Source organism: Cloeon dipterum, chromosome 1, assembly GCF_949628265.1.
Source record: "Cloeon dipterum chromosome 1, ieCloDipt1.1, whole genome shotgun sequence".
NCBI classification, from domain to species: Eukaryota; Metazoa; Arthropoda; class Insecta; order Ephemeroptera; family Baetidae; genus Cloeon; species Cloeon dipterum.
In genome coordinates this window covers 41,644,458-41,671,024 of record NC_088786.1, presented here as the reverse complement: position 1 = coordinate 41,671,024, position 26,567 = coordinate 41,644,458, and the positions used below count along the sequence as shown (strand labels likewise).

Below are 26,567 nucleotides of genomic sequence, written 5' to 3'. Positions count from 1 at the left end.
TTATGGTTATGACAAATTTATTTATTCGATAATTTGCATGTAAATATATCGGAATCGATTTGCAGTTGTCTCACTGTCGCGCACGAAGAATTATTTAGAAAAGTCAGTAAGGTAAGTTCAGTCGTTGGAGGTGGAGGTGGAGGGGGCGGCTTCGTCGACCTTGTAGTGGCGGTACTCGGGTTTCAGCTCCCACATGTTCTTGTGCGGGTTTTTCAGGTTGTACACGCACACGTCCTTGAGGATCTCCTTCAGGTACACGATCGGCTGGCGCGTGATCTTGACCAGGTCCTTGATGTTGTAGTACTGGTGCTTCTCGAACGCCGAGAACAGCATCTCCTGCACAGCCTCCTTGTCGTCACGCGCCTTCTTCCCCTCCGCCTTCTTCCGCTCCTCGTACTCGATCTGAAATAATCAAATTTAGATAATCGTAAGAATTTTCGAGAAAACAGCACACTTGGCCCCCCTCCAAAACCGGAGTTACAACAACAACGCCTTGATTGGCCTTTTAAAAATGGATTGGATACGCCTGGAGCGTCAAAAACTCAAATTGGAGGGAATTTTGAATGCAACCCCACACTGTGCCCCCCTGTGAGACTGGAGTAGCCATTTTTAGCACTCTAAGCGGCCAACAATATTCCAAAGGTCTTCAAATTAAGATTATAGAGACGATTTTAGTGATATTTCAAGTCCAATCAGAAAAATTCACTCCTCCAGTCCAAGTAGGGGGCTGTGTGGGGGGTTAAAAATCAGAAAATTTAATTCAAAATGTCTGCGAAGGTTGGGATTTACCTGATAACCGGAATTCCAATCAATATTTTTTTAATTTTGACCAATTTTCCTGTACTCCCCACATTATGACCCCCCTCTATACCCGGAGTCAGCTTTTTCCGGCTTTATCAGCTGAATTAAGCAGATAAACTAAGTTGTAGTACTATATGAGTGCAATTTGAGACGATTTCCTCACGGTTCCTCCAGTCGTCAGAGGGGGTCATGTGTGGGGTTTGTGTTTTTTGAGCGGGAAAATGCAAAAAAACGATTTCCTCGCACGCACTCACGCAGTGGAACGGTCAGATTTTTTTATTTAGACCAGTAGCGTTTGTAAAAAAACCCTATGTTTATGATAAAATGCAAATATTACGGAAATTGAGGCTAAATTAAAACTGCGCATGCGTCAATTCGAGTTTCCTAGTAAAGCAGCGCGGCGACCAATCAGATGCGCTGGCTCTCTAGGACCCCTAGCAATCATCACTCTTTGCGCTCTCTGGGCCCCCCAGCGAGCATTATTCTTTGCCCGCGACGACCGCGCCCACTCTAGAGTGTAAGGAAAGGAGAGTAGAGATACTAGCCGGCGAGAATGGCATCACAGCTGATACTCTACTTCTCCTTAACTTACACTGCTCTCTTTAGAGTGATGCTCTCCAGGGGGCCTAGAAAGCTGGCGCAGTTCTTTTTTGGAACTTAACTCCGGTTTCAGCATGGGGTCAAGTGTGTGAAACCCATTAAAACACTCGAATTATCCCCAAAATTTCGTCTAATTAATAAATATGAATTTAAATCTGTACAAAAGCTAACAAGAAATCTATAATTTAATTTTAAAATCCTCAGACTTACATTGTGCTTATGGTCGGAAACTGGTTTATAATTCTGCACGATCCTGTCGAGCTGCTTGACTACCCTCTTGGGAATGGCTGCCTTGCGGATGGCCTCCAGCTTGAGGCTCATGTACTTGGAATTGGCTGCCGAAGACACAAAATCAACACTTGAAATCCACAAAACGGTTTAAAATCCTCACCCTGCGGCCTGCACTCGAGTTTCTGCACGATCTGACCCTCGAAGACCAGCTTCTCGCTCTCGGGCACGACGTCGTTGCAATTGGAGGCTGTCCAGATTTAAAGAATTAATTAAAACGCCTCGATTGATTTAACTTAATTTAATTACGCGTCTGGTGCGAGAAGACGCCGAGCGCCTGGTGCGTGACGGTCGACACGTCGAGCGTGTGGTCGCGCGGGATTTCGGCGCTGTCGGGGCTGCCCTTGGGCTTGTCCTCGTCCTTCATGGCCAGCACGGCCTGGCTCAGCGTCAGCGACACGTTGGACGACTTCTGTCCCTGCACCCTGCTGGCAATCAGACAGAAACGAACGCACCACACAGTCAATAATTGCGATCCTATTTTAATTGCAGCGACATACTTGGCGATTCGCAATTTGCCGACGTCCATGCTGCCCGGCGCCCTGTCCCAGCGGGCCGCGATGTACTTGGGCACCTTGACGAGCCACACGCCCCGTCCGGCGTTGGACAGGTCCAGTTCCCGGTCCGTATGGTGGCCGGCAGACATGATCACTGCTGAATTTACGCTTTAGATGAAGATTCTCATCTTTTTCAAGCGATTCGAGATCAGAATAACGACAGAATTCCTGTAAGGCAGCACGTAAACTGTAAACAACTGACGTGAAAGTGGAAGAATTTTGAGATGAGAAACAGCCGCCATCTTGGTGTGACGTAAATGCAGAGGGGAGCTTGGGAAAAATTCGCGGGAGATTTGCAAGATGGCGGCCGTTCTTGTATGCTGTTAAAACGGAGATTCAACTGTGCCAACCTGACAAATTTAAACAAGCGCTTGATTACTCGCATCACATGCATGGAAATTTATTTTAAAGCGATTTTAAAAATTTAGGCACCTAAATTTGTTTAAACAACGTCATTTCCAGCGAAATGAAGAACATCCAGCGCGAAGAATTTCGGACAAACTGAATTTCAAGGTTGGTAGTGCCCCTCCAGGGATGTACGCATGCGCCGCGACTTGGTGCAGCGAGCTGTCGGTGGCGGTTCCTCCTCTTCTGTTGCGAAAGTTGTGCCATTTTGAATAGAGAATTCTCGCCTAGGACGTCGGAATAGAAATAAAACCACCATTTTGTTCATTTCTGCATTGGTGCAGGGATTTTTTAATTCGCAAGTGAGACTGTCTGTCACTCTTCATTTATTTATTTTATTCATTTTTTAAATGGAACGCGATGCTTACTTTTGTTAGTGTGTGTGTTTGTTTTCTTCATCGAATTTGTCAAATGAGTTGTGGGTCACGTCGGTGCACTCACTTCCTAATCCTAGACTAACTTTGCTACACGTCAAGACGCCAATTGAAATGAAAATAATAATTAATAGACTTGTCGCTTGCACACCTCGTTTCTTTTCTGTTCTGTTCTGTTCACTGGCACTCGGTTCGCTCTTATATAAGTGTGTCCCCTAAATTCATAAGAAGTAGAATAATGCAATCATTCATTCATCCACGGGAGATCTGATCGGCTCGGCAAAAATGAAGAGAATCAGTTTGTTGAAGTATTGCCATTTGATATGTCGGTTTTAATTTGTAGGCGCCAATCAGATTTTCTTTTTTTTAATTTAATTTTTGAGAGGAAGGAAATCAACGTAAAATTAGCCGGCGAGTTAAAAAAGATGAAAACAATCAGTCTGTACAAGCAACAAACTAAAAAACGATTAATATATTATGTATTTGTGTAAATTGTACTTGGCGATCGACTGCCAACGCGACTCTTTCCGATTTTTTTTTGTTTCTTTTTAATTTAGTTTAGGCAGCGGTCTGGTGCTGCTTTCTTAATTTCTTTCTTGTCCGCGAGTCTCAGGCACTTACATGTACGCAAGAGCTATAGTTGAACTGTTAAAACCCAAGAGCAAACCCCTTAGTCAAGACGTAAAACATAGACGAAAACAAGAGACGCGAGCCGAACACTCGTCCAGTTTAAAAAAGGCCTTTTGCAAAGGCCTCCCTCCGCCCGAGAGCCATGGCACCGCCCGCCTTCCGGCCTGCCCCGCCGCACGCACACTTTGTACAATTGAGGGCGTGGCTAGAGGTGGAAGTCGAAGAGGTCCGACAGACCCTCGTTGTGGTCCATGCTGAAGCAGTAGTCGGGACTGCCCACCGGCAGCTCGAACGGTATGAACAGGTCGTGGTTCGCCATCGAAGACAGCATCGACGGCTCCAACATGTCTGCAAAAGCCACCACAGGTTAGCACCAACAACAACACGCCAAATTTTTTCAATTCTACCATTTATTTTATTCAGGTTCAGGCATGCAGGAAGACAGGAAATAGCAAGGCCAAAGAAAATGAGAAAGGCCATTCAAAATAAAATAATTAGCGGATTTCGCAGGAAAATGTCTCTTGGAAATTGGTTTCCGAGCTGTCAAGACGAAACTCTTTATTTTTCGAATCAAAGATTTTGGCAATTTTCAATTTTTTTGTTGTAATTAGCGTCTTTCCAGGTGAGGTTTTATTATTACGTCTGTTTTTTCTCTGATTTTTTGAGTGTTTTTGGGGTTTTAACCAAGAAATTTACGAATGTAGCTCCCAAGAGTTCACATTTTGCGCCAAAAAAGCAATAAATTTTGGAAAATTACGATACATAAATAAAAATATTCGGTCTTTAATACGGATTTTGTAAAAATTCATTTTTTCTGTCATCAATCTGCAATAAAAACTGCGCAAAATTCGGATAATAAATAAGGCAAAACTGCGTTTCTAATTTTTACGTCAGTTTTTAGAGCGTTTTCGGGGGTTTTAACCAGTTTTGCAAAAAATTAACCAGGAAATTTACGAATTTAACCCAAAAACGGTCACATTTAGCGCCAAAGAGGCCAAAATTTTGGAAAATTACGATAATGAAATTAAAATTTTCGTGCTTTTGAACTGATTTTGTACAAATACCATTTTTCGGTCATCAATCTGCAATAAAAAATGCGCAAAATGCGGGTTTTAGCGAGCGCTGGGTGTCATTAAAACTCGAATTCGCTGGAAAAGTCGAAGTGTTTCACCGGAAAATCCGAATTTATGAAAAGAGTTCTGTCAGAGGCTGCAAAATCGTGAATATCTCGAGTTTAAATAAAGCTAGAACCTTAATTTTCGTGCCAAACGATGCCGATTAAAATGGCCGACATCTTTTAAGCTAACGCAATAATATTTTGAATTTTTGGAAATTAGGGTTCGCCAATTTAGCAGCGCGAGGAAATGCACTACTGGTTTTTGGCGCAAAAAACCAGCTGGAAAAAATGCGCAAAATTCAAGCAAACAGGTTTGGCATTGTGGTGGGTTTTTTTCCCAGAAATATGTGGGGTTTTCGCGAACCCTGGGTGTCACAAAAATCTAGATACGCGGTTTTCCCGGTAATACAGTGCTAAATTTGTTGAAACGAGCCGTCAGGGTTGGCAAAATCGTGAATGTCTTGAGTTTAAATGAAGCCTTAACCTTAATTTTGTTAATTTTGGTGTCTAAAGATGATTAATTAGATGGCCGACAACTTTTAAATTTGCCCAATTTAGTTTTAAATATTTAAAAAATTTTAATTATTGAAAATTTGGAATAGATTATCTTAAATTATCTCATAGGCGTAGAGAACAATGTTGTTTCAAGTGATTTTGAGCGTATAGAAATTTTTTAGGATGGAAAAGAACAATTTTCGACACACGCGGGGTTAATATTGGAATAAATCGGTGTCCATTTTTAGTGAAAATCTAGAATTACGATTGTGTTGACGCAGATAGTCTACTACGAGTCTTACCCGACGCCAGAAAAGACTGCATTAAATTCAACCCCTGGCGTCATGTTAATTTCAGCATGCAAAATTAGTAATTAATTATAATCTTTTTGACAGGGTTGCATTATTTACCTGCCAAACGGTTTTAACAAATTCTTACGAAGAATATGATTCTTTTGCATTTTTCCGCAGAAAAAATCTAAAATTTGCGGCCAGGGTTGTCGAAATTTTCTTTAAATTCTCACAATTTATCAAAATATTTCTCTAACAATTATTCACGTCGAGGTCTTGGGTTAAAAATGAGAAAATATTGAAAATAAACCATTAACTGCAAGAAACTTATTTTTTCAACCCTGTTTTTCAGTCTCGAGACATTCACGAATTTGCGATAGCGTTTATGACACTCGGAAAAATCAGAAAAATTGAAAGTCTCCAATAACGATTTCCCTGATTTCGCCAAAACCTAAAAATCGAATTTTAACAATAGTTTCCTTTGAAGCAAAGATGAGAGAGAAATCGATCGCTAAAATTCCAAATCAGAAGAAATAAATCGTCCAGTTCGCGGAAATTATAAAACGGTTATCAAATTTTTACAAATTGGAAAATTCTGTCAATATTGAGCGCTGGCCATGATTTTTGTTAGTCAATTATGGTTTCGAAACATTACAAAAGAGTTTCCCAAGCATGATGAAATTGTTTTTATAACGAATAATATTAATAAAAATTGTATAATGGAGCGGAAATTGCATCATAATTGCCCCAATATTTGAAGAGGAATAAAAATAATGGAAATATTTTTTTAAAAGACGCAGCAATGAGAAAATTGAGAAAAACAAATTGTTGTAAACAATTCTATTGCACACCTAAACGGAAGGAACTCGTAATTTTGAATATAGAAATCCAACCAAGGTAAAAAACAAATTTTTAAATTAAACGTGATTTTTAAAAAAATATTTAAAGCATAATTTGACTATTAATTTACTTTCCAGGCCAAAAAAGCAGCAAAAACCAATTTAAAAAAAGTTACTTGTCTATGTTATGCTCCCTGGACGATTTAATTTAATTTTTTTTAAAAATATTCAGCGAAAAGCGGAGGAAAGCAGAAGCGACGGCAGCTGGTGAGGTTGGTCGGCGCCGCCAAAGCCTTCTGACTGTGATGTGAGGCGAAACGGGACACAGGGTCACAGCCAAAAGGCTCTGGCGGACGGACGGACGGTTGGACAGTCGAGGCTGCAGGGTGGATGGACATTGGCTGCGCGCCGTGTCTAGCCTTCTGACTGTGATGTGGCCCGGCAAATCGGCACGGTCACAGCCACAAGACTAGCACCGCGCCAGCCGCTCCTTCTCAGGGTCGCTCCTCTTCTCTGCGTTCCTCCAGGGCCACGGCCAGGGCCTGGGCCAGGGCAGGCGAGAAAGCAATAAAGCGAAACCAACCTGAGACCTGGCGATCACTTTATTGCAAAAAAGAAATAACCAAACGACACGCAAGCGCAAACACTGAGAAAGGTTCAAGGCATGCAGGGGAAAGGTCAGGTCGAGGCGCGGCTACCTGAGTCGTTGCCCATGTCGGACAGCATGGGCCCCGGAGGCATTTGGGCAGCCGTCGGCGACTCCAGCTTCTCGGGCGCCATTTTCTGCTCGCTCTCCTCGTCTGGCAGTAAGAACACTTCGATTTCGCCAGTCTCCGACCGCAGGTACATTTGCAGAGGGCCCTGTCCAGAGCAAAATCAACGTCAAACTTTTATTTTGCTTCAGATAAATGCCTAAAAATGCAGCACGCGCAGATGAAAAATGGCGCGAGAAAATCGGTCACGTGAAAATGCGCGAAAAGAAGCAAGATTTCGTCAATATCGTGACGTAATGTTTACTTTACTCGTATTAATTGTGTCTTTAGGTCGCAAAAATAAACTTTAGACTCTACCACGACACTTTCAGACGCCATTTTGGATCTGCGCAGTGCGAACCGATTTTATCGCACATATGGACCCCGCTGAAAAAAAGGTCGGTGTTTGCAATTAGTAGACCTCTGTGCGAAACGCATGGCCACGATGAAATTAACAGCGTCCGTCGCCATTGTTCGGATAAAAATTTCACGGGAAATCTCGGAGAGCTCGTCACTCCATTATTACAATTTTTGTGACTTAAACGAGTATTTTTACGTGTGTTTTTGTAAATATTCCGACTTCGTGAAAAAGGAAAATTTGAAATTGAAATTTGAATGCAAATGTCTCAAAATCCAGTATGTAACAAGGTGCAATTCTAATTAAATAAATTCTTATTTTCCTTCAGACATTTGATGGGAATTTTTTTACGTGCCACTTGATTTATATATTTTAAATTGTTGACATAGATGGGGAAATTCCATGTTTGAAGTTCGGGAATGGAAGCGTTTTCTATTTATAATCTCAAAAATCACCGAAAATCAAGTTTTGTTTAGTGTTTATCCGCATTTAGCGCCAAAAATATTAGAGAATTTTGGAAAATTACAATTTTTGTACGAGTTTTCAGTCTGTTGTTGGAGCCACTGGCATTTTTATTGATTTGTAAAAATCCCTTTTTATGGTCTCCGTCATGAGAGTTTTTCATTTTCAACAAAAATGCATGCGTTTCTGAAAAATGCGCAAAATTGCAGAAAAAACGCAGCCATGTGTTCGCGAACCGTTTTTTTTAATGGATTTTCATGTGAAATTTACTAAGCGACTAAATTAAATATCGTTTTACATAAAAAATAGAGAGAAAGCGTTTAAATTAAAGCCGCCAAAAATTATTGCAATTATTTTTTCCGGAAAAATGCGGGTTTTTGTGTACCCTGTATTTTATTGATTTATACGAGGAATTTACTACGCGACTAGATAAATATTTCTTCTTGTCCTTTAGATTTTTTTTAAACCGTTGGTTTTAGGCGCAAAGAAAAAAACAGTTCAAAAACAGGACGTTCTGAGGAATCGCAATTTTCCGAATTCACGCGCCAAGAAAAGTCCGAAATTGTGGTAAATAACGATTATTGTTCGCGTGTTCGGTCTATTGATGGAGCAAGTGGCATTTTTACTGTTTGTAAAAATCCCTTTTTATGGTCTCCGTCATGAGAAATTTTTTTTTCAACAAAAATGAATGCGTTTCTGAAAAAATCGCCGTGATGGCAGAAAAAACGCACACGAGTTTTTGCGAACTGTTTTTTTTACATAAATAAGAGGAATTTACTACGCAACTGAATAAAACTTATTTTACAAAAATTTGGATGTAAAGCGTTAAATTTAAAATAAATATTCATGAGTTATTTATGCAGCATAAAATACTTATCCCGGAAAAATTCGAGTTTTAGCGTTTTCCGTACCTGAGCTTCAAACGTGGAATGATTTCTCCTAGTTGGTTTAATATCAAGTGTCACCTAGAAATTTGAACGTCGATGAATTCATGAATTCGCCTGGAACTGATTTACAAAATTAAGAGACTAATGTAACAACTGCTCCGAATGCGATTATTCCCGAAAACATGCTGGCACGATGGACGCTCTGGTTGAAAGTCGGCAGTTTGCTGACCAAAGTGGCGCTCGCGGCGAGTGGTTCCACGTAAAAACGCTAACTAAATTGCAAACATTACGACGAAAAGTGATAAAATAATTAGAATCAAATTCTCTTCTCGTTGAACTAATCTGCTATTCACTTCTCGACTTTTTCTAAATAATTAAAGACATTGCAGAGGAATTAATTACTTCAGAAAAGTTTTCTTTCATCAGTTCGGATTTCCCGTCTGAATCCAAATTCATTTTGCTCATTGTAATACGACTTGGTTTTAATTTGCAATTCAGGAATTACACCTTTTAGCGTTTCCTGCTTCCTCGGCTGAGGTTTACGGAAAATCTAAATATTTTAATTTAGGTGATCTTTTATAACCTCCACTTTAAAATGATGCTAGATTTTAAGTTGAGTTTTTTAGCGAATTTAGAGGAAAAACCACTATTTAGGTTCCAATTATTTTTTCACACCGCGCCGAGGTCTACTTACAAACTTACGATTAACCAATGGGGGGGGGGGGGGGAATATAGGTTACTCAACGTAAGGGCCACGTCCTCGGGCAACTTCGCCTTCTGGCGAAATCAGTCCTGACCGAAGCCCAAAATTAAATCAAAACACATTTTTTTCCATTTTTTTTCAATTTTTTTTAAGAGATTACCTTTCTTTGCTTTTCCGCCCGGACTAGAGATTTAGTGCCGTGTCCAGGCAGCGTTAAAATTGCGCAACTTCTCAACATTTACCAAATTGTCATTGTTTCACTTTTTGCCCTTTTGCTTGCGTTTGGTTGTTGAAAGCTGCGCAAATTTTGCGGCCACCAGGAACGTACTAAGGAGATTGCTGTCCTTAGACCCTACTCTCGTGAATTCAAAGGAGAGTAAGCCTTTACTCTCCTTAGTTCTCCGTTCTTTCTTGCCTCTGCACGCAGCCAGAGATGCAAGATGTATTATATTGGATAAAGGTGTATTATTGTCTTTTGACTTTAGGACTTTCGTGACCAACTCTCTATATTGTGCTTTGCGTCCTAACATTTTTTTTTTCATAAAAAAAATTGTGAGATACCTCAGGAACGTTGAGCTCAGCCTCTGGCGGGGCCTTTATAGCAAGCACGGTCTGCTGCTGGAGGCCGGCCAGGTTCCTCAGGTCCTGGTAGGTGACGTAGGCGAGCCGCGTGTCCTCCGAGAGAACCAGCAGCTCCGTCTTTGCCTTCTCGATCAGCGAGTCGAGGTTGAGCTCGTCTTGCTCGAGACCGATCAGCTCCGACTGGAGCTGCGACGCGGCCGAAGGACCGTCTGGCGCGCCTTCGCACCCGCCCTTCCACTGGATGTTGTTTTTCGACTTTTTCTCCAAGATGCCGATCCCCTCCAGGACATTGGTGATGTCGTAGATGCGCCGCTTCTGCACGCTCAGGTGCTCCGACGCCTTATTCAGGTCGATCACGCCGTCCGGGGACGTCTGCAGCAGGTTCAGGAATTTCTTGGTCAGCAGGCCCAACGACGTGTCGTAACGCGTCTTTTCCGCCCGCGCCGCTGCGAAAAAACACGGGAGAAAAAAACATGGTTTTAAAGCAAATGGCGCTGAAATAAAAATTATTGTATATATATATTGTTAAAAGGATTTTTGTTAGTAGAGAATCATGCCTTGCCGGTTTTTATTTCTAGAAAAGGCAACAACTACTGACGAATGAATTTCCTGAAAACCGGAAGTTCCAATCAGAAAGCGCCACGTTTGCACCCGGAACCCGGAAGCTCTCTGATTGGCTCACGACCAGATCGAGCATGCTATTTAGTTACGCTGGCTGCCGCTGTGGCGCTGCCTTCTCGGTTCTCAGCCCGTCTTGGTCCGAGCCAATCAGAAAGTGCTCTCCGATTGGCTCACAGGCACTACAGCCAGATCCAGGCTGCAGCGCCACGGCCGCTTGAGAAACTATCGAGCAATTTAGTTACGCTGGCTGCCGCTGTGGCGCTGCCTTCTCGGGTTGGATTCCAGTCATTTTTTTGATTATCTCAACGCATAAATTCCCATTTGTCCAAAAGAAATGACTCACGTTTGGGGCTGGGCGTGGAGGAAGTGCTGGCGGCCGAAGTGCGAGGCTTCTTCGCCTTGGGCGCCTTGAAGCCCGAATCGGGGGATGAGGAGGGGGGCGTGCCCTCGAGGTTGAGCCGGCGTTTCACTTGCTGTGACACAATTGTCTTAGGCTATTAAGCGACCAGGAAGAAATTTGTTAACGATTCAAACGCACAGCAAACGAAGCAAGCCTAAAATCTAAATCTACTGAGTGCGAAGCTGTTGCACCTCTCGTCGGCTGAAATTCGGTCGAATTACAATTGGTCGAATCACAATCCAATGAATAAACCATTCACCAATCAAATTTACGGAAATTTCACCCGGCAAGAAGTGCAAGCGTGCGGTTTCTGGCTACGATTTACGGCTGCGTACCTCGATGTCGACGACGGGGCGGGCGTCCTGACGCAGCGGCGGCGCCGCCGTGGCGCTGCGGGGCTTCAGCATCTGGTTCTGCGGCGTCTGGCTGTACTCGTGGTCGAGCATGTACGACGGACTCGGCAGGTACGTCGTGGTCGCCGACGTCGAGGCCCCGGGCTCGGCGGCCGGCGCACTGTGGCCCGGGGCTTGGCTCACGCGCGGCATCTCCCTCGACTCGCTCTCTTCCGATGCTAGCTTCCCGCCTTCAAGGGCATCCCTGACAACAGGGTAGAACCGGGTGGTCCACATTTGAGATCACCTCAACATATAAGTAGATACTCCCGATTGGTCGAATGACAGAATTCGGCCAGTGCATCCGAGAACTCGGAAGCATCGACAGAATTCTTTCCCTATTCGAGCCCATCCGGACGGCCCGCGGGGTCTGAGGGGGCCTGACGTGGGCCCTGGGGGTCGGAACGCGCCATCTTCGATCACGATTTGGCGGGCGGCAGCCACGCTTGCGGCTGCTCGCGCCCGAATCGAACTCAGGACTCACCTGGCGGCTGGAGGAGGCGGCGGGGGGTGGCGTGCTACGGCGGCCGGGGCTTGCGCGACCCTCCGAGGGTGCGGGGCGTCGATGCGAGCGGCAACAACGTCCGGCGAAGGCGGCTACGGCGGTGGCGGGTGCTCGTAATGGCCGCCGCGGGTCGCGTTCGTTCGGCGGCCGGGGCCGCCGGGCGGTTCGGCGTGCGAGCTGCGCGAATGCGGCGGGCCCGCGTCGGGGCCGGACTGCGTGCGGGGGCCGGGGGCTCGGCGCGGGCCCTCGGATTCGGGCTGCAAAAGCGTCACTCGCAGTCAACGTACGGTTGGTAGCGGCCGCTTGCTCTGCTCGTTGCTGCTTGTGCCTCGGTCCGTCTTTGTAAATGAGTGTTTCTCGCTCTGGCCGGCCGTTCGCTCTCCCTGCCGACCAATCACAGCGCGCCGCACCGATTAGCGGAGACGCTTGGCGCCAACAGGCCTACCAACCGCCGCACGCCTTGTGGCCCACCAGCGCGCATTGCCTCGCTCATGCGAGAGCCGAATTCGGCCAATTCTTCGGTTTTATCGGCCCGAAAACATGGTGGTTTTGACTTAAATTCACACTCAAAAACTCCCGTCATTTGAAAATGGGATTGGAACGGACTGTGAGTTTATTGTCAGATTTTTTAAACGAATTCTTTGCGTACAACTGTGAAAAATGCCCCTTGCCGCCAATTTTGTTTGAAGAATTCTTGGGGAATATCTTTAAATTCTTACGCATAATTATTAGAGACTACTTCTCTCACACATTAAATGAAATAAAAGTTCTTATCACATCATATTTATTAAATAAAATTTTATTTAACATCCCTGATTATTCTGGCAGATATTTAGAATTACGCGTGCACGCTCGAAGCTGTTGCCGATGATTTTCTATCACGAATTTCCGTTGGTTTGAAACAGATTCTGTTGCACATTGCACGTACTCCCCACTCGATTTGTCCCTTATACACATATATTCTGGTTTACAATATAATACATTATTATAATTCTTCTTCAGAGCAGAGTACACCCGTTCTGAATGCCACCCCACAGGAAGGGAGGGAGAGCGGCGTGCATTCCACGACAGGGGAGCGCTGTGACGCGATGCCGAGCCGAGGGTCCGGAAGTGATCACGATGGCGAAAGTATGTACGAGTAAAATCCTTCACAAGCTGCGTCCTCTGCTTTTCGAATGGGTTCGGCGATGCTCGCTGGGGGGCCGCGTCGTCGGTCGCTGCCGTAAAAGAGGCAACAGCTGCTAGGAGCCGCCGTAAAAGGCGCGAAACGGTCGAGGAAGCTGTGCCCGATGGAGGGGGGGAAGCGGCTGCATTCTTGCACAGCCCTTTAAACGCGCGTGCCAGCTGCCGCCGCTCCGCCTCCCCCTTTCCGAGCAGAGCAAGCGTCGGTCGGTCGGTCGGTCGGTCGGTCAGAAGGTGTCAATGGGGAAATTCGCATCTGCTCCCGCCAGCAGCTGACCTTTTTTTATATTCCTTTGTGCTTTCTTTTCTTCCCCTCTGTTTGCCCCCCTACCGAATTAAATCTTGGCGGTTAGATGTCGATGATGACGAACACCTCCTTCTGCGGCTTGTCCTCGTGCACCTGCATGTTGGAGTAGGTGATGGCCTTGACCTCCGTGCCCTGAGGGTGCTTTTCCAGGTCGAACTCCTCGCCGTACAGCTCGGCCCGGATTTTCCACGCCGTGCGGTCGAACTCGATGATTTTCACCTTCTACGGACGGAAATTTCTAATAAAATAAAACGAAAAATATTCTTGTTTACCTTGGCCAGGAAAAAGGGCTCGCAGTTGAACATGAAAAGACACTCGTCGAGGAAATTGTACAGCAGGGACAACATGTCGTGCCCTTCCACAGACACCCTCCGCATTTCCAAAATCTGCAAAACCGTTAAAATAAATTAAAGGTTCACACGAAATTGTTTCAACACTTGCATCACACTTGTCCAGCTCGGAAATGTAGTCGAACATGGCCACGGCGCACTGTTCGAAGCACTCCTCCACAGTGTCGCCCCACGAGTGCAGCCTGCCGAGTTTTAAATTAATTAAAAATGAAATAAAAAAACCCAAACAAATTCTTACTGGACATCTGCTGTGTGGTCCAAATCTGAAAATTATAAATTTTTTATATTAACACGGCTCATTTTAAATCGGAAAAAACCTACACTCGTATTGCTTCCAGGGAATATCATAGACCTCAGGGGCAAAAGGACCCAGTTCGCCGTCGATTTCGTGATCCTCCATTTTATCGGTTCTTTAACTTCCTGCAAGAATTGTCATACACGTGTCAAGCGAACTGATAAGCCGAACTTCCTCAACACACCTGACGATTTTAGATACCAACCACGGCCTTTAATCGCCGTGCCCTCCGGCCCAGGGTGTCGCCGACCTAGCGGCCAGGTCGCGGCGGATCCGTCCCACCTTACTCAGGGCAAATCAGCAGGTCCGCAATCGCTCGTGTCAGGTATCAGGCAAGTGCGCCAGAAACCTTGATCGACTTGTAAACAAACATGTGATGCGTGTGGGGTGTGCGGAAGAGAGATAAGACTTTTGCGTATTTAGACTTCCCACAAACTGATAAATTGATGTTTCCTTTTTAAAAACAATAAAAATATTAATAAAAGTTAAATATTTAGGAAATTCGTTCATAATTCCTCAAAGTTCTTCAAGTTAAACATTAAATTATCTCTACTCCTTTTCCTTTTCTAAGTTAGTAACTCACACGTTCTGCAGCGCCGCTGTTTCATAGTTTCCCCGCCAAATCTGCTTGGAAGTTGAAAACATAAACAAACACACGTGAGCCGGCTGTCCGACGGCCCAAAATGAGTTTCCCCGAGTTCAAGACGAAAATCGAGCGCGGGGACACGGTCATCCTCTACCTGTCGGTGACCTCCATCTTCCCGCTTCAGGTGGAGCCCAAGGTGAGCCGTCGAATGACCGGTCGAGATCTGTAATTGGACCATTTTCCCGTTCGCAGATGACGAACAAGAAGGGCAATTTGGTTGACAACATTTTCCAGACAGTTTACGGCGCGCTGCGGGTGTCCGAGCTCGAGGGCCAGCGGTACGGCACCAAGGTGGCCCTGTCCAAGGGCTGGGCCCTGGTGCTGGCGCCCACCTGCGACCTTTGGACGCAGTGCCTGCCGCACCGGACGCAAATTCTGTACACTCCAGACATTTCCCTCATCGTCGCTCAACTCGAACTGCGTCCCGGCTGCAAGGTCGTCGAAGCAGGTCCGTCGCAGTCGCACCGGCCCTGAGGGTTATTCCCCTGAATATTCATTTTTTAAATTCAGGCACGGGAAGCGGGTCTCTGTCCCACTCGATCCTGCGGACGGTGAAGCCGGACGGAGAGCTGCACACGTTCGACTTCCACGAGGGCCGCGCCGACGCCGCCCGGCAGGAGTTTGCCCTGCATGGCTACAAGGAGCCGCTCGTCAGGGTGGCGCACAGAGACGTCTGCGCCCTGGGCTTCGACCCTGTCGACGCCGCGTCGGTCGACGCCGTTTTCCTCGACCTGCCGTGTCCCTGGGACGCCATCGGACACGCCAGAAAGGCTCTTCGTCCAGGTACGAGTTGGTTTAAAATTTTATTTCGGTTGATTTTTAATTTTTTTACAGGTGGAAGGATAGCTATATTTTCTCCGTGCGTGGAGCAGGTGGTGCGGACGAAGGAGGCGCTTTTAAAAAACGATTTTTTCGAGACGGAGACAATCGAGTGCCTCTGCAAGGAGCTCAGCGTCCAGTACAGGACGCACGGCAAGCTCAATCTGGTGGGTTTGTCGCTCATTCAGATCTCCAGAATTTTATTTTTGAATTAAAATTAAATCTAGGCTGGAAGTGAGGAGCAAGAGCGGTACCTGACGAGCCTACCCTGCGCCTCGATCCCTGGCCACTCGGGCTTCCTGACATTCGCCACCTTGAAACCCTGGGCAACCCCTTGTTGATTTTTAATTTTTATCTTGTAAAGAATAAATTCAAATTTTGACGTCGAATTAAATTTTGTATTCACAGTAATCTCGGAGTCAGACTTATTTACAAAACATTGAATGCAATCATGGAATGAGGATGAGATCAGGGTCGAGCTGCGGCTGGAAGGTGAGCAGTTTGGCGTAGCTCTTGAGCAGGTGCGTCCAGTAGCAGGTCACGTCCTTGGGCCGCAGCTGCTTTTCGATGAAGAAGCGGCCCTGCTCGGCGATTTCCCACACGGCGTCGTCGTTTTCCATCGCAAACTCGATCAATTGCCTGCCAAATCCAAATTTCAAATCAATTCTTTAATTAAAATCGAGCTTTACCTGATCTGGTCCTGCGAGGCGTCCGCGTCGAGAGGAATGTAGTGCACCCACGGCCTCATGGCGTGGTAGAAAAACTCTGTCCACTCGCTGCCCACGTGCACCACCAGCGAGCCGCAGAGGAAAAGGTGTTTAAACCGAAACGAAGCAGCCACGCCCCGCAAGTTGAACAGGTACCGGAACTTGCAGTGCTCCTCCAGCGGCACTTCCTCAGCAGGTGACGCCCCTAGCGTGTCCTGAATTCAGATTACAAAATTAATACTAAAAAATTCGTTCGTGCCGCGGAAATTTGGCCGATCGTTGACCACGCCCTCTTTTATATCCCTCTGCATTGCGCGCACGAGTCATCTGATCGAAAATTAGTTTGCTCCAAGTGGTAGAACTCTCTGAAAGCTAACTTCACTCCGATGTGCGCGATGTAGGGGGATCTAAAAGTGGGCGTGGTCATCGATCGGCCAATTTTCCGCGGTACAAACGATTTAAATCCTGTGAAAACTGTAAAAAATCTTTGTCATCAAACCAAAACCAATTTATACTCAAAAGATAATTCCCAAAGGTTCAGGGTATTTATACCTTCGGCGATTTCCAGGCCTGATTCTTGGTGTAGGCGGCGTCGACGAGGTCAGGTCGCGCCCTGGAGAGGAGGACGAGCGCGTCCCTCTCGGCGCTGGTCCTGGAGCCCCTGAAAAAGGCCCTGCGGTGCTTTGCGTCCCAGGGCCAGCGCTGGGCGGCGTCCTGCAAGCTGCGACGCAGCTCGCCCCACCGACCCAGGCCCCGCGGGTACAGCTGGATGGCGGGGCCGCCCTCCCAGAAGGCCCACGCGGGGTAGCTGATGTCCCAGTAGTCGCTCGTTTTGCTGAACGACAACACCGGAAGCCGGTCGAACCGTTTCAGCGCCTGCGGCCAGTCCCGCACGTTCACCACCATCTCCAGGTCGGGCAATTTCTTCGCCACCTGAGTTTGGCAACACAAAAACCATTCTTGGTTTAGATAAAACCAACGATTTTCTTAGGTTTTAATCGAGAAACGTGCGGTTCATTCAAATTTCCCGCGGTTAATCTACACATGACCACGCCCCCTTTTCTAAGTTTTTTCAAAATACCTTAAATCACGGCCTTAAAAATTAATTAAAGCTACGCCCCCTTATCAAAGTCATGTGCATTCTGCGGTTAGTGCCATTTTTTGCGCCCCGCCCACTTTTTTATCCCTCTGTATCGCGCGCACGAGTCATCTGATCGGAGTGAAACTAGCTCCAGTTGGTATACCTGTCCGAGTACTATCGCCTAGAGCTAACTTCGCTCCAACCAGCTGACTAAAAGTGGGCGTGGCGAAATATCGGCCATTCTTTCGAATTTAATATCAACCGAGAACAAATTAATTTACCTTTTTAAGGTAATGCTCGATCCCTGAACACCTGCCAGGGAACATGCACTCCTTCTGGCGGTAAACCTTGTGTCCAATGATTTGGTACTTGGTTCCCCTGAAACGCTGCCCGTTAATAAAATTTTAAAAAAGGTTTATTTAAATATAGAGACTTTTGGGCGGCAGCCTTGAGCATTTCTTCGGAGATTCCGTCGCGGAAGGGCAGCAGGTCGGCCCTGACCACGTCCAGGTGGCACGACGAGCAGTTGTCCGAAACAGGACACGGCTCGTACGCGTCGCGCGCCGCCGCCATCAGCTGCAGATACTTGTCCCATCGCGGATCTTTGGCCGCCTCTGAAACTGAAAAATCGAATTCATTTGGCGAGATTTATCATTAAGAGTGTGGAGAGAAATTGGAGAGAAATTCCAGGCATGATTCTCGCCAGGAATGCAGCAATTGCCAGCATAGTTGGCATTCTGGCTGAGCTGGCTGCGAGACACGGCGCAAGGGGAGGAAACAAAGGTTCCGGCAAGAGAGGAGAAGTTGGAGGTGGGGGTGAGAACAGGCCTCTTTCCAGCCTGAGTAGAACTGGCGACAACCGACATATTTACAGAGGGAGTGTAATAAGCCCCTCCTCCAATGACGTCACAGACTGCCAGCGAAACGGCGCAGTGACGTCATTGGAGGAGGGGCTTAAAAATCCCTTTTTAAATATGTCGGTTGTCGCCAGTCCTACTTAATCCAGTCAATTCCAGCCTGGGTGGCTTCTGATTGTTCATTCACTCAAGTCTTGGACACCTACGATTCACGGTTTGAGTTTGAAGTTCAATTCTGCCTGGAAAATGTCTCCAATCCGAGACCGAGAGGAAAGTACCTGGGAAGAGAGGAAACTTGACCTGGTGAAGGAAGGCAAAACCGGCTTTGCGTTTGAGATTGCATCGAACGGCAAGATCACGGTACGAGAACAAACTTTTTCATAATTTGGTTGCGATTTTCGGTATTTTTTTTGTTCGGCAGAAGATTCCCGCTGTGCTGATTGACATAAAAAAATACAGCTCCTACTTGGCAGGGGTGATCGACAGTAGCGGGCCAGGAAATCTGGTCAAGCTCAAGTTCGAGAACCCCGAGGTCTTTGCGATGGTCGTCGAGTGAGTAGAAAAATTCAGAAAACATTCGGACAATGCGAATTATTCATTTATTAGGTTTTGCCACATCCGCACGCTGAGGAGAAAGCCTAAAACCTTCGAGGAAGGCATCGAATTGGCTGGCTATGCTGAAACATGTAGCATTCCCGGCCTGATGAAATTGTGCTCGGAGGAACTGCTGGCCGATTCGATCACCATGGAAAACGCGTGGAGCACCTTCAACAAGCACCACAACAAGAAGGTCGTCCTCGAAATTTGCCACAAGGTGAGCATTCTTGAAATACGAGTGCAGGAATTCGAGTCGATCGAATTCTTGGCATTTTTCTAATTCCAGTTTATCAGCAAAAACACGGAGAAACTGCTGGAACAAATTGACTTTCTGAAAATCTCGATGGAAGCTCTGGAGAAGTTCTTGACCTTCCCCGAGATGAACATCGAGTCCGAGATGAGCCTGATCAAAGCGTGCCTCAGACACCTCTCTGCCAAAAAGGAAGAAGAAAAAAAGTGAGTTCGTCGACCCTCTTTAGGCCCATTAAAGAAAGTCGTAAAAAGAAATTTAATCCGTAAAAAAAATTTATTTCTTATATTAATGAGATTGCAATTGTTTTTAATCAAAATTCCTGAAAAATAATTTCTTGTCCTTGAGGAATTCCGGTTTAAAAAAAATTTGCCGCGAATCCGACTGATCACCACACCCCCTTTTTTCAAAATTCCCGCTGCTAAGAACTACAAATACGATCTGCTCGACCACGCCCCCTTTTTAAAATTTCACTTAGAACTCAGAAATACAATCAACCCGTTGTTCTTCCAGGCCGCTATTCAGGAAGCACATTTTGCCGCACCTGCGGCTGCTGACCGTGCCTTCGAGCGCGTTGTCCGGGATCGCCAAGTGGCTGACGAAGGAGGAGCGCCTCTGGCTGGTGAAGATGGAGAACGGCGCCATCATCGACGTCGCCAATCTCAAGCTGGAGAACGAGAATCCGAACATTTGCACGGAGACAGTGGCCCGGAAGGCCGAGACGCTGGCGCAGAACTTCGTCAGCAAGGAGGACCTGACGAACGTGGACACCGTCTTGGACAGCGGCAGTTTCATCTTCATGAAGGGCGAGGCGAACAAGTTCGTGCTGGCGTTCGAGGCCAAGCAGTCCATCTTGGTGGAGGGCGTCGAACTCTTCTGCCCCATCGACTACACGGACGAAAACCTCACCGACGTCAGGTTCAAGGAGGAAAACAAGGGCAGGGTCAAGCACCTGCTACCTGACCACATCACTGTCCACCTCGACATCGTGCACAGGGGCAAGATGCTCCTTCAGCGCGACATCCCGCGCGAGGACAACAAACTCTACAAGTGAGACTCTCTTATTTAGCAATTTGAATTAAACGGACACGCCCCTTGCTTTTTTTGATTTCAGGATGAACGCGATCGAGCTGCTGAAGACGCACATGTTTCTGCCGAAGGGCGCGCAGCTGAACATCGATGTGACCATCAAGGACAAGTGTTGCTTGCGCAAGGTGAGCGGCTCGGACGCGATGGTGAAAGACTCGGAAGTGATGGACAAGGTCAAGCTGTACCACAAACGCAAGGACGTGCCCGAGCCTGGAGCTGTCCGAGGCATCGAAAGTACCTTCAAGCTCGTCAACAACGGCAGCTCCTTGTTCCCACTCGGCGTCATCAAGGCCATCAAATACGCTCTCGTCCATTAATTCGTCCAATTACTCCAATTTGTTGTTTTGATAATATCGCAATAAAAGATTTTGCTCAATGAATTATAGTTGCGTATGAAATGGTTATTATGTACCTGGCGAAGGCGGCGGTGGCTCGGTTTTGTCGCCGCACTGGTCATCCTCCTTGGTGCAGAAGCCTTCGTCGGCCTCGTGTCCAGCACTCCCGGACAGCTCGCACGCAATCAACGCCAAGGAGAAGAGGCGGCTCAACCACATCGTGGACGGATGGAAAATAATGCGAGCCGGCCGCCGTTTCTATTGTTTGTTTGTTTGTTTACGAATTTTTACACAGCTTTGAAGAGCCACGCCCCTCCTCAGCAGTTATGATAAAAATAATTTTTACCGGTATAATTTTGAATCAGTTTTAGTATTTAGACACATTAAATCTTAATTAAGGGAAGAAAATACTTTAAAAAGAGCATATTTATATCGATTTAGTCTTTTTAGAAGAAATTCGGACGCGAATTATTCGAAACTGACTCGCTAAGAATTTTAACCGGTGACGGTTTTTTACACGCCTCTTAATGGTTAACGAATTTAACCGGTTTTATTTAACAACTGGAGTTTTCCCCATGAGAATTTCACGATTTAAAAACTCGTTCCATTTTATGATTATTTATTTTAATTTTTAAATCATAAATAATTTACAATAATCCTGAGACATTTCTCATTAAAAAGCCAAAACTTTAAAAAATAACCGGTTAACAAAATCACAAGCAACGGCCACGCCCCTTATATCTTCAGCTTTGAAAACAATAACAAAAATCTCTAACCAAAAAGACACGTGAGAGCAGGATTCGGCGGTGTGCCGAAACTGTTCCCTTCCTTGCCGACGAAAATGGAGGCGGCCGGCGAGAAGGGCGTGGCACGGATCAAGCCAGAGTAAATTTAATCTCCATTTTCATTCTCTTTTCATTCAATTCGCTCTTCAGGTTCATAATCCAGACGGAGGAGCAGCAGCAAACTGTGCAGAAGGAAGAGCAAAGCGAGGAGCCGGCCAGCAAGAAGCCGAAGCGCGAGGAGAGGAAAAGAGGTGCGATTCGTTTCTGGTCGTCTACTGTAATTTGACCATTTCCGGCCTCGCAGGACAAAATAAAGCTCGAGGGGTGCCTTGGAAGGCGGACCCTGGCACGCAGGTGTGCGTCAGCCTCATCGACGTGCGCCAAGGGGAGCCGTGGCCCGAGTGCGAGCGCGGCGCCAAATGCAACCACATGCACAGCGCGCGGGACTATTTGGCGCTCAAGCCGGCCGACCTCGGATCCACCTGCTACCTCTACAGCACCTTCGGAAGGTGTCCCAGGGGCCTCGCCTGCAGGTGATTTGGTATTTTTATTTGTGGAAATTTGTTTTGAAGCAAGTGAGCCACGAAATTCCACGTTTGCCGGAGTATAAATGGACTGATGGTGGTTTGAAAAATTGACAGAGTGCGTTAAAATTTGTAAAGTAAATAATCTTCAAGACAAAACAACTCTCAGTGATCGGAAAACCGTTCTAAATCCTTAAAAATCCGGTTTTCGGCAGTTTTAATAGGTTAATGCTGCATAAAAATGACCGATATGTATTTGACACTTTGGGAATTTAGCCATTTTAAACTTCTTTCTTCCCAAATATTGAAGGGGATGAATCTGCCCTGAAATCTGTTGTCCAGCGGCTTCTTTAAACCAATCCATAAGTGGCGGAAAATTGGCCGATCCATTTTTATCATTAAAAATTTAGTACCTAGAAGTTAAGTTTGAAATTTTTAAGGTTCGGCTCGTCTCACATCTCCGAGGAGGGCTACAACAAGGTCGACCCTGAGCTGTTTGACCCTGATCGCCCGGCGAGCAGCACAAATGTGCTCAGCAAAGAGGTGCAGTTGGCCCTGCGCAAGTACAAATACGATTTTTCAAAGAGTGAGAAGGTCTGCAAGGGCGAAAAGCGTCAGGGTCCCGTGGCAGACGAGGATCAGGTCAAACTCAGGGCAGAGGAGAAACCAAAGGTAATATTTTTTAATTAAATCAGCACTAAATTGACTTCTAAAACTCGCAGATTGAGTGGCGAGACAAACTTTACCTGTCGCCGCTGACGACCCTGGGCAACCTACCCTTCCGAAGGGTATGCCGGAGGTTCGGGGCGGACGTGACCTGCGGCGAGATGGCGGTGGCTAGCTCCATCCTTCAGGGACAGCCGCAGGAATGGGCCCTGGTGCGCAGACACGAGTCCGAGACCCTATTCGGCGCTCAGGTGAGCCCCGAAGATGTGCGGACCGAAATGAAAAATGACCTGATTTTTCGGTAGATCTGCGGAAACAACCCCCTAATCCTGGCCAAGTGCGCTCAGGTGCTGCAGGAGCAGACGGATATTCATTTTATAGACATTAACACTGGCTGTCCAATCGATCTAATCTACCAACAGGTAATTTTTGTCCCTTTTTGAGGGGTAGTACTTAATAGCAGTGTATTTTAGGGCGCAGGAAGCGCCCTGATGCGTCGGCCAAACGTGCTGGAGCAGATGGTGACGGCCATGACGCAGGTCAGCGACCTGCCAGTCACCGTGAAGACGCGCACGGGCGTTTATTCGGACAAAAAGACGGCGCACACTCTCATTCCGCGCCTCAAGACGTCCGGAGCCTCCCTTATCACGGTAAAATATAATAATAATGCCTTTCCAACAGGGATGTTTTGTTCGACCGGGTTTTGGTTTTAAAAAACAGTGTATTTATGGCCGAATTTGTGATAATATATATGTAACACTGATATGTTCAGCGTTAAAACAGCTGCAGAGGGGGGCGTAACCGAGAAAATTTAACATGGCGGCACATAAGGAGCAGTGTTTGCCGTGTTAGCCCTTGGTTACGCCCATCTTTTCGGCGGCCATTCCAGTTTCACGCACAAAAAAATCCGGCAAAATCCAGTATTTTTAATACTGAAAACTCCGTTGCCAGATCCCTATTCCAGCAGTCACGTGACGCAATCCAGCCTTCTCATTAGTCGAGAGCAGGCACGCATACTGGCAGAAGAATGCTTGGTAACTGGGGGGGGGGGGGGAGAAGCAAGAGAGATGCGCACGCATCAATGCTGTATGCGTGATTGCTGTCGGCCAATGAGATCGCGGGATTTGGTCACGTGACTGCTGGAACTGCTTTTCTGATCTCGCTGTAATGTTTCCAACGTTCTTCCCAGACAAAATGGCGCACTATTCGAGCGCGAATTTCTCCCTTATTTTATTTCCTGCGGTTTATGTTGTCTAAAAAGGATTTATTTTTTTGCAGCTGCACGGGAGGTCGCGGGAGCAGAGGTACACAAAAATGGCCGACTGGGCGTACATCGACGAGTGCGCGAAGGCCGCCGCCCCCGTGCCCCTGTTCGGCAACGGCGATATCCTCTCCTACGAGGACTATAAAGCGAAACGCGAAATGTGTCCCAACGTCGCAGGTCAGTTCAAATGACTCTAACCCTTTCCCGCCTTTAATTTATTTCCATTTTTAGGCGTGATGATCGGCAGGGGCGCGCTGATGAAGCCGTGGATCTTCACAGAGATCAAAGAGCAGCGGCAGTGGGACATTTCGTCCAGCGAGCGCCTGGACATCCTCAAAGAGTACGTCAACTTGGGCCTCGAGCACTGGGGCAGCGACGACAAGGGCGTCGAGACGTGTCGCCGCTTTCTGCTCGAGTGGCTGAGTTTCCTCTACCGCTACGTGCCGCTCGGCCTGCTGGAGCGGCCGCCGCAGGCCATCAACGAGCGGCCGCCACCGTTCCGCGGCCGCGACCACCTCGAGACCCTGATGGCCAGTCCGAGGAGCGCAGACTGGGTCGCCATCAGCGAATTGCTGCTCGGACCGGTGCCGCAGCACTTCCACTTTTTGCCGAAACACAAGGCAAACGCTTACTGAAATTGCAAATGATGGATTGCAATAAATCGCTGAAAGGATTAATTATGCGTAGACAATCGTTAGCTTAATTTTTTAGTCTTTCTTAAACCTTTCTTACATTGATATAAAATTAATTTTATGTATGTATTATTAATTTGTTTTAAAAAACTTCAAAAACTAGCCACCAAATAATTAAGATTGTAATTTAAATAAACGTTTTGCTGTGGTAAAAAATGGAGCTGTTTGTACGGAGGTTGAAATATCGCCATGTACACATCTTTTGGGACCCGTTTCGGCCCATTTGTGCCCTGCGAAAAATATAACGAGATGATTTCTCGTTTTTTAGACCGGCCTGACGAGCCCCAGAGGTCCTTAACGGGTCGATTTTGGTAATGTTCAACATGGAATTTTGTGGGCGTCGTTTTAATTTTTGGTTCGGCCCAAACCTTAGGGCTCAAGCTATTTATTTTCAAAGTCGGAAAAACGTTGATTTTCAGCAATTTTAGAGTTCGGAGGACTGTTCTACGGGCCCCAGGGGCCCGACGGGACCGTGCTACCCCGCGTTTGAAAGCTCGGATTTTTCGTGTCCTCAGGGACCGAGATATTCAGGTCGAAAAATTGAAAATCCCGCTTAATTTGTTTTTAAAAATGATGTTTAAAATCATTTGACCCTCTTATTCTAAGACTTCTCCTGAGAGTATCAACCCCCTATGGTGCGCACTCTTAAGTCCTTATAAGGAAAACATTTAATTTTCTCACTGAAACACGAAAATTGAGGATTTTTAATGCTTTTTATTTTTAGACAATTTTCGAACTGAATTCTAGCTTGAAAGATTTCCACGGGCAAAAGCTTAAAATCTGTATAACTAAATCTAAGAGCTGTTAAAATTGTATTTTATTCTACAATACTTGGATATTCTTCCGGTAAGTGTTTTCTCATAAAATTGAATCTCGTTTAGACGGACGATCGGAAATATTCCATTTGTTTACATTTTACATCCCCAGGATTTTTTTAATCAAAGCGATGGTGTTCAGATCGCTTTTAACATTCTCCTTAAAAGTGAGTTGGACTTTTCCAATCCCATTTATGGTTTTTTCTTGTGCACTGTCTCGTCGTGCTGCGCCTTCTCCGCCTCGTTTTTGAAGTACATATTGCATGGGATATGCAATTCACACTTGCGGACTGGCGATGCTGAGTCACGTTCTAAACAAGATTGGAAGTGGTTGTGAATAGCAGATGCTGCTATTGATAGTTTGCAGAATGGACAGACGGCAGAAGTCTGTTCTCCTTGAGTTCGCTTCTTTAACACCTTCCCTCTCTCTTTCTTTTTGTGATCCTTCTCTATGTGATCCTCGAGCTCTTTCGGTGTTTTGAATCCTCGTCCGCAATTGTAAACCATGCAGAAGAGCAAATCATCGTGCATGCTATAAATATGTAAACGCAAATTTGTAGTGTTGGACAATTTGGAATCACAGTGAGGGCACTGCAACTTATTCTCATCCTCCGATGCATCTGAAAAGGGAATAAAATGACAAATAATAACTCACTAAATTCTTTCACGATCAATTTTAGAAAAGTATGATTCATACCTTGCGGAAGTAGGGTCTCTTTTCGGGAAGATTTGGCACTTTCAGCAGCAGGATTTACTAAAAACGTGACGGAAAATCAATCATTTTAGAATATTTCAGAATTTCCTATTGTTATTTTTCTGTTTACCACTCAGAACTTGCGAGGGCCTGTGATGGTTTTGATCTGTTGCAACTTGGAGCTGTGTTGCAAACGTGGGATTCATTTGTCTTTGTAAATATGCTAGGTTCGCAAGATAATATGCAGCCTGAAAAGCCGCGTGTCCTCCGGAAGCGGTTGCAATCGGCTGGGCTGGAGTCGCCCGTTGGTCTTGGCGTCTCTGTTCGGGTAGATATACACCAGGCGTGGATCTAGGCATGTAATTAGCCCCTAATTTTAGAAATGTCAAAATGTGTTCATGATTGAAGGCTCTAAAGTGTAGTTACAAGGAGCTGAACTAGTCGAAGCGTGAGCAATTCCGACCCCAAATTCCGTCCTTCTCTGTATTTTTGCTGGATGCGTCTCCCCAGAACGATTCGAGTTTTCTCGTCGACTTTGTGGATCGTTGGAATAA

The 26,567-nt window shown here is 46.1% G+C and overlaps 6 protein-coding genes across 12 annotated transcripts; 2 read left to right on the top strand and 4 right to left on the bottom strand.

The window, feature by feature from the left end:
- TfIIFbeta (transcription factor TFIIFbeta) lies at positions 1-2,433 on the bottom strand. Of its 2 annotated transcripts, none has more exons than XM_065479309.1 (5): positions 2,190-2,433; positions 1,939-2,114; positions 1,793-1,879; positions 1,612-1,736; positions 1-402 (listed from the first exon to the last, which is right to left on the bottom strand). In XM_065479309.1, exons 1-5 carry the CDS (start codon positions 2,333-2,335, stop codon positions 118-120), a joined length of 819 nt encoding a protein of 272 aa, XP_065335381.1. In that variant the 5' UTR covers positions 2,336-2,433; the 3' UTR covers positions 1-117. The 2 variants fall into 2 exon arrangements, with proteins under 2 accessions (XP_065335381.1, XP_065335372.1); XM_065479300.1 differs by having other exon boundaries at positions 1,939-2,117; positions 2,190-2,432.
- A 476-nt stretch (positions 2,434-2,909) lies between these two features.
- Positions 2,910-12,401, bottom strand: E2f1 (E2F transcription factor 1). 2 transcript variants are annotated; one of them, XM_065496748.1, is made up of 6 exons: positions 12,038-12,401; positions 11,497-11,758; positions 11,105-11,255; positions 10,120-10,586; positions 7,095-7,257; positions 2,910-4,003 (listed from the first exon to the last, which is right to left on the bottom strand). In XM_065496748.1, exons 2-6 carry the CDS (start codon positions 11,704-11,706, stop codon positions 3,861-3,863), a joined length of 1,134 nt encoding a protein of 377 aa, XP_065352820.1. In that variant the 5' UTR covers positions 11,707-11,758; positions 12,038-12,401; the 3' UTR covers positions 2,910-3,860. The 2 variants fall into 2 exon arrangements, with proteins under 2 accessions (XP_065352820.1, XP_065352821.1); XM_065496749.1 differs by having other exon boundaries at positions 11,105-11,234.
- Positions 12,402-12,836: 435 nt separating this feature from the next.
- Archease (archease) lies at positions 12,837-14,584 on the bottom strand. 2 transcript variants are annotated; one of them, XM_065497655.1, is made up of 6 exons: positions 14,377-14,584; positions 14,219-14,317; positions 14,136-14,160; positions 13,985-14,079; positions 13,820-13,933; positions 12,837-13,769 (listed from the first exon to the last, which is right to left on the bottom strand). In XM_065497655.1, the coding sequence occupies exons 2-6, from the start codon at positions 14,243-14,245 to the stop codon at positions 13,590-13,592; spliced, it is 441 nt and encodes a 146-aa protein (XP_065353727.1). In that variant the 5' UTR covers positions 14,246-14,317; positions 14,377-14,584; the 3' UTR covers positions 12,837-13,589. The 2 variants fall into 2 exon arrangements, with proteins under 2 accessions (XP_065353727.1, XP_065353726.1); XM_065497654.1 differs by having other exon boundaries at positions 13,989-14,079.
- Positions 14,585-14,801: 217 nt separating this feature from the next.
- On the top strand, positions 14,802-16,068 carry Trmt61 (tRNA methyltransferase 61). The gene is made up of 5 exons (XM_065496869.1): positions 14,802-14,974; positions 15,031-15,286; positions 15,349-15,621; positions 15,673-15,824; positions 15,885-16,068. Exons 1-5 carry the CDS (start codon positions 14,876-14,878, stop codon positions 15,996-15,998), a joined length of 894 nt encoding a protein of 297 aa, XP_065352941.1. The 5' UTR covers positions 14,802-14,875; the 3' UTR covers positions 15,999-16,068.
- Positions 16,069-16,106: 38 nt separating this feature from the next.
- LOC135947887 (O-glucosyltransferase rumi homolog) lies at positions 16,107-20,851 on the bottom strand. Of its 4 annotated transcripts, none has more exons than XM_065496864.1 (6): positions 20,651-20,851; positions 17,879-18,065; positions 17,727-17,823; positions 16,917-17,297; positions 16,347-16,579; positions 16,107-16,296 (listed from the first exon to the last, which is right to left on the bottom strand). In XM_065496864.1, exons 1-6 carry the CDS (start codon positions 20,790-20,792, stop codon positions 16,107-16,109), a joined length of 1,230 nt encoding a protein of 409 aa, XP_065352936.1. In that variant the 5' UTR covers positions 20,793-20,851. The 4 variants fall into 4 exon arrangements, with proteins under 4 accessions (XP_065352936.1, XP_065352939.1, XP_065352937.1 ...); XM_065496867.1 differs by having other exon boundaries at positions 17,727-17,831; positions 20,651-20,788; XM_065496865.1 differs by lacking the exon at positions 20,651-20,851 and adding an exon at positions 20,477-20,623.
- Positions 20,852-21,335: 484 nt separating this feature from the next.
- On the top strand, positions 21,336-24,492 carry Dus3 (Dihydrouridine synthase 3). Its single transcript, XM_065479263.1, has 9 exons — positions 21,336-21,458; positions 21,509-21,609; positions 21,663-21,891; positions 22,323-22,554; positions 22,605-22,799; positions 22,854-22,970; positions 23,022-23,198; positions 23,827-23,989; positions 24,044-24,492. Exons 1-9 carry the CDS (start codon positions 21,415-21,417, stop codon positions 24,445-24,447), a joined length of 1,662 nt encoding a protein of 553 aa, XP_065335335.1. The 5' UTR covers positions 21,336-21,414; the 3' UTR covers positions 24,448-24,492.
- Positions 24,493-26,567: the final 2,075 nt, after the last annotated feature.

Excerpts from the sequence above, each read along its gene's own strand:
- TfIIFbeta (XM_065479300.1), bottom strand. The coding sequence starts at position 2,335 with ATGTCTGCCGGCCACCATACGGACCGGGAACTGGACCTGTCCAACGCC. Across the intron at positions 2,118-2,189 it reads GGCAAATTGCGAATCGCCAA|CAGGGTGCAGGGACAGAAGT; the intron begins GTATGTCGCTGC and ends TCTGATTGCCAG. Across the intron at positions 1,737-1,792 it reads ACTCGAGTGCAGGCCGCAGG|CCAATTCCAAGTACATGAGC; the intron begins GTGAGGATTTTA and ends TGTCTTCGGCAG.
- Archease (XM_065497654.1), bottom strand. The coding sequence starts at position 14,297 with ATGGAGGATCACGAAATCGACGGCGAACTGGGTCCTTTTGCCCCTGAG. Across the intron at positions 14,161-14,218 it reads TCCCTGGAAGCAATACGAGT|ATTTGGACCACACAGCAGAT; the intron begins GTAGGTTTTTTC and ends TATAATTTTCAG. Across the intron at positions 13,934-13,988 it reads CCGAGCTGGACAAGTGTGAT|ATTTTGGAAATGCGGAGGGT; the intron begins GCAAGTGTTGAA and ends ACGGTTTTGCAG.
- Trmt61 (XM_065496869.1), top strand. The coding sequence starts at position 14,876 with ATGAGTTTCCCCGAGTTCAAGACGAAAATCGAGCGCGGGGACACGGTC. Across the intron at positions 15,287-15,348 it reads CTGCAAGGTCGTCGAAGCAG|GCACGGGAAGCGGGTCTCTG; the intron begins GTCCGTCGCAGT and ends TTTTAAATTCAG. Across the intron at positions 15,825-15,884 it reads CGCACGGCAAGCTCAATCTG|GCTGGAAGTGAGGAGCAAGA; the intron begins GTGGGTTTGTCG and ends AATTAAATCTAG.
- Dus3 (XM_065479263.1), top strand. The coding sequence starts at position 21,415 with ATGGAGGCGGCCGGCGAGAAGGGCGTGGCACGGATCAAGCCAGA. Across the intron at positions 22,800-22,853 it reads AGACCCTATTCGGCGCTCAG|ATCTGCGGAAACAACCCCCT; the intron begins GTGAGCCCCGAA and ends ATTTTTCGGTAG. Across the intron at positions 23,990-24,043 it reads AATGTGTCCCAACGTCGCAG|GCGTGATGATCGGCAGGGGC; the intron begins GTCAGTTCAAAT and ends TTCCATTTTTAG.
- LOC135947887 (XM_065496864.1), bottom strand. The coding sequence starts at position 20,792 with ATGTGGTTGAGCCGCCTCTTCTCCTTGGCGTTGATTGCGTGCGAGCTG. Across the intron at positions 17,298-17,726 it reads TCGAGCATTACCTTAAAAAG|GTGGCGAAGAAATTGCCCGA; the intron begins GTAAATTAATTT and ends TGCCAAACTCAG. Across the intron at positions 16,297-16,346 it reads GCCTCGCAGGACCAGATCAG|GCAATTGATCGAGTTTGCGA; the intron begins GTAAAGCTCGAT and ends TGGATTTGGCAG.
- E2f1 (XM_065496748.1), bottom strand. The coding sequence starts at position 11,706 with ATGCCGCGCGTGAGCCAAGCCCCGGGCCACAGTGCGCCGGCCGCCGAG. Across the intron at positions 10,587-11,104 it reads CTCCACGCCCAGCCCCAAAC|CGGCGCGGGCGGAAAAGACG; the intron begins GTGAGTCATTTC and ends GTTTTTTCGCAG. Across the intron at positions 7,258-10,119 it reads CTGAGCTCAACGTTCCTGAG|GGCCCTCTGCAAATGTACCT; the intron begins GTATCTCACAAT and ends TGCTCTGGACAG.